Source organism: Echeneis naucrates, chromosome 1, assembly GCF_900963305.1.
Source record: "Echeneis naucrates chromosome 1, fEcheNa1.1, whole genome shotgun sequence".
NCBI lineage: Eukaryota > Metazoa > Chordata > Actinopteri > Carangiformes > Echeneidae > Echeneis > Echeneis naucrates.
The window spans coordinates 1,480,552-1,491,179 of NC_042511.1; the positions used below are offsets into that span (position 1 = coordinate 1,480,552).

Below are 10,628 nucleotides of genomic sequence, written 5' to 3' on the forward strand. Positions count from 1 at the left end.
GATGTCAGATTCTGGAATGAAGCCCTTCGAGTTTACAGACAGCCGAACTTCAGGCAGAAATGGCGCGTTACCAAATTGCATCGCCCCGACAGACACAAAGAAAGTCTGAAATAAAAAAATAAACTGATTGGGGATCAGCTGCAGCCGGTTGGCACTGTGTGTTTAGCACTGAGGAGGATCTGTGATCAGACTGAGCTTTAATGGCACTGAGTGAAAATACAGTGAGACCTTCACCTTCCTGACACGTCTACCGACTAAAAGTTGAGCTGTTTTCAGATGCTGGAGCACCAATGAGAGGTTCTTTTGGTTTTTTTGTACAGAAAATACCGATGGGGCGACTTGAAGGTCAAAACGCTCCTCCGTGTCTGGGATGAAAAATAAAGCTGCTGATGTTTTTATTGTCCAGGTCGATGGTTTCCTGATAACGTGTTTCAACGAGAAAGTCTGGGTCTGCTCTAATCGGAAAACCTTCATAGAAATAAAAATCCGTTTGTTCAGATTCACCGACTGCAACAACAATTTAGTTCACACGACTTCATTATAACGAGCTTTGATCGCTCAGCTCTGTGACCCTATCAAGGGGGTGGAGCAGGCTTTCAGCTGGCCAAATCCAAAACATGGCCGCTGATACCACGGCGACAGCAGAGACTGTTGGTGTGACGTCAAACATGTCCTGTAGATCCTTTTACAAAGATTCACTGCAGAATAATACGACAATAAAAACCGGATCAGTCTGTCTGTCATCTACGAAGGTTCGATGGCAGGTTAACCTTTGACCTGTGGGAGGAAGCCGGAGAACATCCAACCTCTTCCTGGGTTCAAACCCGCAACCTTCTCGCTGCAAGGTGCAGGTGCTAACCACTGTCTCACCGAGCCGCCACATTGAAAGTCGGAAGTCGATGTGTCGGCTTTCTGTTGTAAACGCCTTTTATGCTCCGGTTCGAGTCACGTGTCATCAAGGTTGCTAGGCAACAGGAGGCAGTGACCAGATTTTGCTGACCGTGGTCACGTGGTCGAGTTTCTGTCGCTGAAAACAAAACTAGCAAACGTCGCGTCGCCATCATCAGATTCGATCCATGAAATATTTTTTGGCGGCGGTTTGTCAGGGATGCAAATGATCGGCTTTTCTTCGATCCGTTCGATAAAACACACTTTTTGAGGTGGCTGGTTCAGTAAAGTGCAGCTGTTATCTCAGCGTGTCAGACGTTTCTGCTGCTGCTCATCTCACGTTAAGGTATGAGCTGTAAACATTCATTAGGCTGCCACCTTCTCATCAGGAAAGATAATGAAATCTCGAAATTGATTCTGTGATGTTTAGTTATTAATAACTTTAATTACTCACAGATGCTGATAGCAGCGTAATTAGGCTGCTTCTATAAAACACGATGACACCGAGGCCCAGACTCTTCTGTGTTTTTTTAGGTGAACTGACCCTGAAGCAGATTTAGCACCAGTCTTCGAACTGGACAGTGAATCTGTGTTTGGCTCAGCTGATCCTGAATCAGTGGCTGTTTGATCTTTTAGAAACGTCTACAAAATCGATTTCGACAGCACAGGTGAGGAGTTTGTTTTGTCATAAATAAGAAACAGAGCGGCTCGAACCAGCAGGCGGACGATGGGAGGTTCTGGGGCACTGTGGGTGGTGTCGTGCAGGTCACATGGCCAGAGCTCGGGCCTTGGCGGCAGCTGCCTGCGCCTTCTGCACGGCCGCCTGGCTGTTCTCTCTCCTCGTCAGCTGGTTCGTCTCAAACAGTCCTTCATGGCTGCCGCCGCCGCCGCCGCCGTCCGCAAACGTCAGCATTCCTGACGGAGTAAAGAGGAGCCAGCCTTAAACCTTCATTCTATCTAAAGACTCCACTGTCAGGTTGTGTTGAAGTCAATGGGAAAATGTCGCTCCTTTCTGATGAGTTTATGGTGGGGGGGGGCTGAGATAAACCAGAGGACTTCAGATGACGATGATTGGATGAACATTATCACACACTGATGTCACATGACATCAGTGGGAACTGAAGTTAGGATGCAAAGTCGCCTAGAAAGATTAAAATGATCACAAATCGGACTTTATTTAATTAATCTTATCAAACCAGGACGTTTTTGACTCTGATCGACCGCTCTGCAGGTCCAAGCTGATTCTTTATCTCCATTTTCACTTCATTTAACTACATTAAACAAAAACTAACATTGTTCCACATCAAAACTTTTGATCACTATCAGCTGGTTTATAGAAGAGCAGCCACAGTAACGACACGGGGACTGAGAAGGATCTGCACCGTGAGGAGTGGATGTCAGCGTCGGCGGCGTGATGAGGTCTTACCGAAACCGTCCACACATCCGCCTTTAAACTCGCCCTCGAACCTCATCCCATCGAAACGGGTGAAGACGCCGACGCCTTGAAACTTCCCCTGCACAAATTCACCTTCATACCTGCAAAAGAAAACAGAGTGACGAACAAAGACCGTAACTGGACTGACATTCCTCCACTGAGCTCCACGATAAAAGCTCCTTCGAAGCACTTTAAGGACGGCAAGTCAAAGAAAGAAGGAAAGTGACAAACGTTTGGACTTAATGCAGCTCTCAGTTTTCAGCTTTGCTTTTGGAATCTAAAACAAAAATCGATGCAAACCATCATCAAATCATCTGATCGTGATAAAAGATAATTGTTTTAATGCTGTTTCTCTTCCCATTAACGACAGAAGGAGGGAAACAGTGACACACAACTCAACAACATGAAAGAGCCGGAAACAAATCTGTGCTGTTTTATGTATTTGTCGTTGTATTGGCTGTTGTGGTTGGATGGCGGGTCCAACTGGGCGGGGCTTGGGGGCCGAAACGAGGGCGAAGACTCTCTTGAAGGCCCAGTTTCTAAAAACGGGCTGATTTATAAATCAAAGGCCAAATAGAGGTCTTCAGACTGATGGACCGTTAAACCTGAAACTGAAGTTAACGGCCTCCACATTATCTGAACAACAAACAAGCTTCAGAGTCAACAACCTTTAAATCCTTCAGACAGCAAATATTTCACAGATTTTCCAGCCAAGATGAAGTCAACACATTAAAAAAAAAAAAAAAAAGCTTCCACAGCGGGGAAGAATTTGAAGAATGAACCAAACTGGTTCTTCCAAGAAATAGCACAACAGACAGCCTTGGACCGAGTCGGCTTTGGTCTCTTCCTCCGTCTGCAGCCTTTCACTGAACAAAGAGGGAGCAGATGAAACACTGATGTTTTCATTTGCTCTGGAAAGACCAGGGCTAAAAAACAAACAGACAAGGAAGCACCTTGTTGAGAAAGTGCTCCAATAATGCTGGAATTAGTTTGATAATCTCACACCAGCTGCAGCTCTTATTTCTCTGAGGCTGATAAACCAGCGTCACTCATTTCTGTCTTTATGTCTCAGATTTTATCATACAGATACTGATTTCATGACACTTCAGCAGCAAAATAATTCATAATGATTTTGATAATCAAAAGTATAATTTTTATTTTTAGTGTTTACCATCTTCATTTTATGGACAAAAGGATGAATTTGTATCATAAATATGATGCAATATTCACCATGAAATTAAAATGAAATATGGTTCAAATTCAGTCGTGTCGCAAGCCAATCAACTCTATTGGACAAGAAAAAACAAAACTTCTCAGATCGGTGGTGATTTTAAAAGCTGAGCTTTCACTCTGAACTTGTCTGAAGCAGACTTTTTGTTTGGGCTGCAGAGAAACTGTGTGAATATTCAAATATTGTCCGAACAGTTTACAGGACGTGTCCCAATAAATAATGAAAACATAAATTAGATATCAAAAGGTCATAAATACATCAACAATACATTCAGTTTATTCTTCTCAATAGTAAACGGTCAATTGATAACATTTGTTAGATTCATTTTATGTCATAAAAGGTCAAAGGTCAACAGACAGTGAGGCGCAGACCTGGATCCGTCGGGGAAGACCAGAATCCCACAGCTGTTGAAGAGGCCGTTCTCAAACTGTCCCGTGTAGCACGTCCCGTCGCTGAAGGTCAGCTGACCCAGGCCGTGACGCAGACCTGGAGTGCACACACAGGTCAAAGGTCACTGTGTTCTCATATCACACCTTAATTTTTGGTCATAACTCAAAAATGAATTGAAACACTAATTGTGATGCAGTCGAACACAAATGTCTCTGAGGATGAAGTAAAGTGATGAGATTTGGTCGGCTTCACTGTGACATCACAACGTCGCGGAGATGGAGCTCAGCTGAAGCTCAGGAAGCTCCTCCTCTGAAGGTTGTGACATCAGCATGAACATTAGCCATTAGCTAAATGCCGTTAGCGCTCGTCGATACCCGATCGCGTGTTTCAGGCCTTTCTGGTGCCAAAAGTTGAACCTTCCAGTTTATGAGTCTTTACTACAGAGAATATCCTGTTTGTATCTTACAGACAGAGTTTTTTTTTTTTTTTCAAGGATTCATGATTAAATAGGACAAATGAGAATGTTTCATTGCACTGATGCTGCATACGTCGCCGAGCTGAGAACAATCCTGTTGCATTACCCAGATTCCGTGTTTGTATTGTAATATTTCTTTTTATCCTCCGAGCCATTGCAATCCAATTTAAATGAATCTGCTCACTGAATTCTATCAGCCGTTGATTCTGTCCTTGAAAAATTAATATTTTTGGAGGCCAAATTTTAATGCGAGTCGAACCACTCGTCCCGTGTGTTTATTTAATCCAGGCAATTAGTTTTGAGAGGATAACGTGCTCTGTGAATTCCATCAATGTACAAAAGAGGAGCTGAGTCTATCCTTGAAAGCTTAAATGTTTTGGAGGTGAATATTTGTTCAGCTCAAACCCTCAACAACATCCTCCTCGTTATTCGGAGAGAAGCAACAGATTGGTGCTCTCCAGCCTGAAGTGAGTCCTTGGACGCAGAAGCGGGACAGAATCACTGTGAGTGCAGAAGTTTGATGTCCCTTCACATTCAGGTACACGCATCCAGTTACAGTCTGACATTTTGTAGTTTTCTAATCCGCCAGTCTGGATTTGGAAACGAAGATGTGTGTGCTGTGTTTTTAAATCAGTTCCCCCTTTATTCTTTCTTTGTGTGTTTCATAATTATTATTATTATATTTAGTTCCCTTGTATTTCTGATCCTCTGACCACATTGAAGATCAGAATCACTGAACAGTTTAACTTATGTTATTTTGTTCTACTTATTTATTTTCACATTTTTTATCTGCTCTAAAAATGATTATTTTGAGAAATAAAGTATACGTATACAAAGACAGATGTTCTGGTTTATAATCCACAGAGATGAACCAAATCTGTTATGATCTTCTGTGATTGCTTTTCCTAACTTCAGGATCAGGACATCTATGTTTGCTGGTGCTGTTGCCATGGCAACGCGTATGCGGAACACTTCATCCATGGCTCCGCAGCCTACTTACTGAGTAAACGTGTGGATTATTTTATACTCTGAAGGTTCAAAGTTTAAACGTGAGCAACACGATTTGAAGACCTTAAACAGATGTTGACACTTTCCAGGGAATGAAAATGTCTTTTTTTTTTTTGTACATATAAAATTTGCACTTAAATTACTATTTTAAGTGAAAATTAAGATTTCGCAGTTGAAGAGACTATCAGAAGAAAGTGATCCACTTTTAAAATGTCACGGTGACGCTGAGACTCAATCTTCCTCCTAATTCTGTAATTACTTTCCAGGAAGCGGAGGACGGCGGTCGGAGGAGACAGGAAGGGAACGTCTCCTCGCCGTCCTCCGTTATGGCAGCGTATGAGGAGGATGAAGGTCCTGGGCTCCTCGCAGCAGCGGTAAGCGAGGAATAGGATTTCCTGAGAGCTGAAACTGGAGAGGAGAGACCAGAGGAAAATCTGGAGGATTGGGATTTAGAGGAGGGGTGGCGGGGGGGGGCTGTCCCTTTGCCCCCCAGTTAATGGTAAAGTAAATTAGGCAGTCCATCTGTCAGGGCTGCTTAAAGTGCTGCCTAATCTCAGCAGGAGATTTGGCCCAAACTAAATCTGGAGCTCTGCATTCCATCTCCCAAGTCTTCTCTCCGCTGCATCCATATGTGCAAATCTGAGCGTGACCCCCCCCCCCCCCATACACACACTCCATTAAGTGTATATGGTAAAAAAGAAAAACAGGTCATGGAGGTCAGCAGGACTCAGCGTGAGCTTTCAGACCGCTGCGAGCCAACAGTTTACTTTTTACTGGGGGGGCAGATTATCAGCAGCAGGAAGGGACAGTGTTTTCCTCGGCGGCTCCTCGGATCTGATCCCTCCAGACTCTAATCTGTCGCTCAGCTGCTCCGATCTGGTGTTGGGTCACGGTCCACAGCTAATTATGGTTTAGGAGAATTTGTCCGGCTTTTATGTCAATCAATAGCGGTAATGCATCGAAGTTAAATGACCGCGTGGGGGAAGTCGGAGCAGCAAATGGCTCCTGGCTGTTCTGGATGTTCCCGAGCTACTTCCTGTAACAGGAGAGCGCCCGGGTCTGCCTCCAGCTGGCGCTCCTCTGAATTATTCATGTGACACCGCAGACCTCCGTCCGACATGCACCGGCATGTTTGTGTGCAAACAGTGACTTTGCATGCATGGACCGGAGGGAACGACACGCATCTGTGTTCATGACAACACACACAGCTTTCAGCAGTGTTGTTTCAACCAACAATGTTAAAACTGTGAAGCTGCTGCACAATTTAATCCTGACTCTGCTGACATTAGGAGAAAAACTATTTAAAAACCAGACTGCAAAGAAATTATATAAAAAAAAAATTTAACTGGAAAACGACGGTTTTATTTTAAGATTGAAAGAAAGAAGAATACAAAAACAGTTTCAGAATATGTGCGATGATAGAACTTTTTGTTGGAGCAGGGTGTGAGCGGTTTCAGATATTTATCTGCTTTTGTGGAGTGAATGTTTGTATCTGAGGTTCAGGCCGGAGGAGGACCGGCGTTCGATTCCCGTGTGACGGCAGCTGCTCCCCAGCTGTGTTATTGTAACTGCTGGATAACAAAGGTCATCTAATGTTGAGGATGAATTTATTCTAACCTAACTCAGGTTTGGGTTCAGGTTGGAGGGCTGGAAGCTGGAAAACCATCCAACCACTAAGTCGGTTTAGTGGCTCCTCTGGAGCTTTCAATCCCATCAAATGGTTTTCTTCATTCAGCCCATAAATGTTAATGTGTTTCTAAAAGTCACGCTGTTGCTCTGTGACAGTTTGATCCAGAGATCAGTCCGACTCTCTGACTCCTTCTGTGTGTTTGTCCATCCGTTCTCATCCTCCATCTTTGATAGTGACGCCCAGAGTCACGTCTCCACAGCGGACGCTCCTATTGGCTCCGGTGGGTGATGTCACAGCCAATCAGAGTCTGTTTCTGAGTTTATTGTGTTGGCATGATTTTTCATCATTACTGAGCAGAACTACTGATCAGATAAAGAGAGAAACAACCCAAACACACGAGAGGAAGTTTCTGTGTTCAACTTTTCTTTTTATTGTTTTATTACTTCAGTAACTACTTTAACAACAACGAATTAACGAGTTCTATCATGACTGATGTGTATAATTGGATTTATTTACTTTTGTACGACAATTGTATAAGGAAATACACAATAGTCTAAAAGATTCCCTGAGGTTCATGAAGAAATTCAAGGTGCTGATGAAGAGCTTGTGATATGACTGAATGCTGAATATAAATATATGAAACTGGGTGTTTGGTTTTTTTACTAAAAGATCATAAAAATAAATGTGGTGACAAAAAAAAAATAACACAATGCCAAGAAATCCTGACAGCCAACACTGAGCTGCACCAGCTCGTTTAGTGGAGACACACACACTAAAACCTCGTACATATCGGAGCATCACAGCCAAACCAGTTTAACAGTTTTCCGCTCACGGTGCAGAGACCATATGTTTCTCCCCGCAGCCTCACGCCGTGTTGGTGCCAAACTTTTGTTCTTTGTGTAACCTTGCCCTAAAGGTTGAACGAGGGTTTCTGTCAACGTGAAAATACTGGTTTAGGTAGTGAGATATCCTGTCTCAGTGGGCTCGCTGGCACCAGATGGTCTGTGAGCATGCATGCGTAGATTTGCCTGTCGTTACCGACTTCAGTTTTTTTTTTTTTTTTTTATAATTCCCTATTAGGTACAATCTGTTTGTGTGAGAGTGCAGGTTATTTTAAAAGCAAACTACTTCTGCTGCAGTGACTCATGTACCGTCCACCCACCTTCCTCCTGACACGTCTGACACCAAATCCCACCTTTTATTCCTTAAAGCTGCAACTTTCTAGCAGCCTGCTTCTTATTGCATTTACTAATCTTCTCATTCGATCCCAAGATGTTTCCATAAATCAGGACGGGCCGCTCCGGCAGAAAGTTTGTGGACAAATGAGTCGAAAAGCCCCAGAGAACATCGAGCTTGTAGAACAAGACTCATCTGGAAATCTTTGAATCTAGTTTTATTATTATGGAGCTGTTAGGTTCAATATTTGGTGTATATTTAAAACAAACAGCTTCCACAGATCTGATAAAAAACCTGACTTTTTCCCTCCAATCTCATACTCATACAGAAAGGACACGCTCTAAAAACCAGTTCCATCCAGACCTCCAAGCATCCGCTTCCCTGACACTCGACCGAGGTGACAATACCAGTCCAGGGCCGACGAGCTCTCAGCTCGAGAAAAGCCACGCAGACGTGCAGCGGTCCGACTGGTGTCTATGCAGATAAAGTCTGAGTGATCACGCTGACTTCTACTGAGGACATTATCACATGAATCAAACACAAGTGTGGCACTAACATCGGCGCGGCCGTCAGGCATAATTCCTTTAATCGCATTGTGTTGACAATTCCGCTGTGCATGCAAATGTGGCCGGTGATGGTGATGATGGAGTGATGGAGTGATGGAGGAGGTCGGTCTTGCCTTCTTTCCATTCGCCATGGTACTCCTCGCCATTTGAGTAGGTGAAGGATCCTCGTGTCAGGGTCATGTGTCCTGTTGTCACGCACAACAACCACACAAACGCACACACACACACACGAAAAACCCAAAAGTGAGAGAGCAAAAGAACTCGGAGAAGGTGAATTAATGTGTCCACCTTTTGACCCAACAAGGACTAATTGGTAGTTTTTAATGCCGTCAGGAGCTCAGAGTGCCGACAAACTTCAAGAAAGTTTGGAGATACACAGCCGTCACATCATCCCCCTGCAGGCTGCAGCGTGTTTATATGTACACACACAGTCCTACTCTAAGTTTCATGCTGCACACACACACACGCACACGGATATAAATATATAAATATCCCTCAAGGACATGCCAAAATGCAACACTGGATGTTTACAGAGCACCTTTAAGAATTCACAAATGGGATAAAACATGTAAACTAACAAATGGATGCACATTAATGTAAAAAACAAAACAAAACAAGCAAACACTGTTGACAACCATCAACTTTAACCACCTCGCTGTCTGTTTCTTGTAAACTGCATTAATCATTGACACGAGGAGAAATGTGAGTCCTGCTGCAGATAAGTTCTGATTTATAGCTCATTTATGGCGTTCATGTCACCAGACAGATGTGACAAAGTGATGGAGCTTTATTTAGATTCTCCATACTGACGCTTCCAATTACTGTGGGATACAATCACTGCAGGTAAAAATCAACTGTCTGATTACAGGTTCTGTGTTTTTATTCTTTCGTTCACAGTGATAGAGCAGGAACAGAAAGAAATGCTGTTAGAACTATAATAATTACAATCATATCTGAATAAACATCTACATGGAAATAAATGGATGCTGCTGGTGTGTGTGTGGAGCTTGAAACTTTCAATATCAGCACTCTTCTGAATTTTAGGCCTCGCTCAGATGTGTCATTAACATGCGTCCTGATCGGTGCGATCTCAAGTGGACAGCTGAAGGTCCGACAGTTCACACCTGGTGTGTTCGAGTGCGTCTCAAGTGACCACTCGTGATCAGACCTCACCTCCTCGCTCCACATGCTCATAAGAACATTTATCGTTTGTCTTTGTGAAAACCAAAAAAGGCTTCTTTTTTGCAGCAGCAGCAGTCAGCGTGTCAATATGAGACAAATAAAGAAAAACATCAATATTAAGAAACGACACATGAAACCGATGTGTGTTGAAGGTGGCGAGCTGTTCCTGTTTTCAGCAGAACAAACTGGGGAACGGAGGACGTTTGTGCCCTGACCCCTGAAAGGTTGGCCGTCCGGTCGGTCCACAGGGGTCACAGGGGTCACCGAGACAAACAACCATTCACACCTACGTGCACAAACAAATCCAAATGTGCACATTTTTGGACTGTGGGAGGAACATGGAGGGAAGCACACAGGTAAAGGGAGAACACGCTCCTCACAGAGAGGCCTCGGGTTCCGGGAATCGAACTATTCACTGTGTGGTTTCTGACGGTTTAAAATCTCCCATTTCACTCAAACGCACCTTCACTTGTTAAACAGCTGTGGTGGGTTCAGGAGCCTCTCCGTTTCTCTGCTCCGTTTATTCTGAATTATGATTTAAATGCTATCAGCTGCTGCTGATGCTGATGCTGCTGATGATGATGATGATGATGATGAGGAGGAGGAGTGCGCTTCCTCCATCAAATGTTGCCACAGTAACGGCGCCC

The 10,628-nt window shown here is 43.8% G+C and overlaps 1 protein-coding gene across 1 annotated transcript; it reads right to left on the reverse strand.

The window, feature by feature from the left end:
- Window positions 1-494: 494 nt before the first annotated feature.
- On the reverse strand, window positions 495-8,979 carry LOC115038966 (MORN repeat-containing protein 4-like). Its single transcript, XM_029497273.1, has 4 exons — window positions 8,913-8,979; window positions 3,926-4,040; window positions 2,315-2,424; window positions 495-1,803 (listed from the first exon to the last, which is right to left on the reverse strand). The coding sequence occupies exons 1-4, from the start codon at window positions 8,977-8,979 to the stop codon at window positions 1,655-1,657; spliced, it is 441 nt and encodes a 146-aa protein (XP_029353133.1). The 3' UTR covers window positions 495-1,654.
- Window positions 8,980-10,628: the final 1,649 nt, after the last annotated feature.

Excerpts from the sequence above, each read along its gene's own strand:
- LOC115038966 (XM_029497273.1), bottom strand. The coding sequence starts at position 8,979 with ATGACCCTGACACGAGGATCCTTCACCTACTCAAATGGCGAGGAGTAC. Across the intron at positions 4,041-8,912 it reads CCATGGCGAATGGAAAGAAG|GTCTGCGTCACGGCCTGGGT; the intron begins GCAAGACCGACC and ends TGTGCACTCCAG. Across the intron at positions 2,425-3,925 it reads GTCTTCCCCGACGGATCCAG|GTATGAAGGTGAATTTGTGC; the intron begins GTCTGCGCCTCA and ends TTTCTTTTGCAG.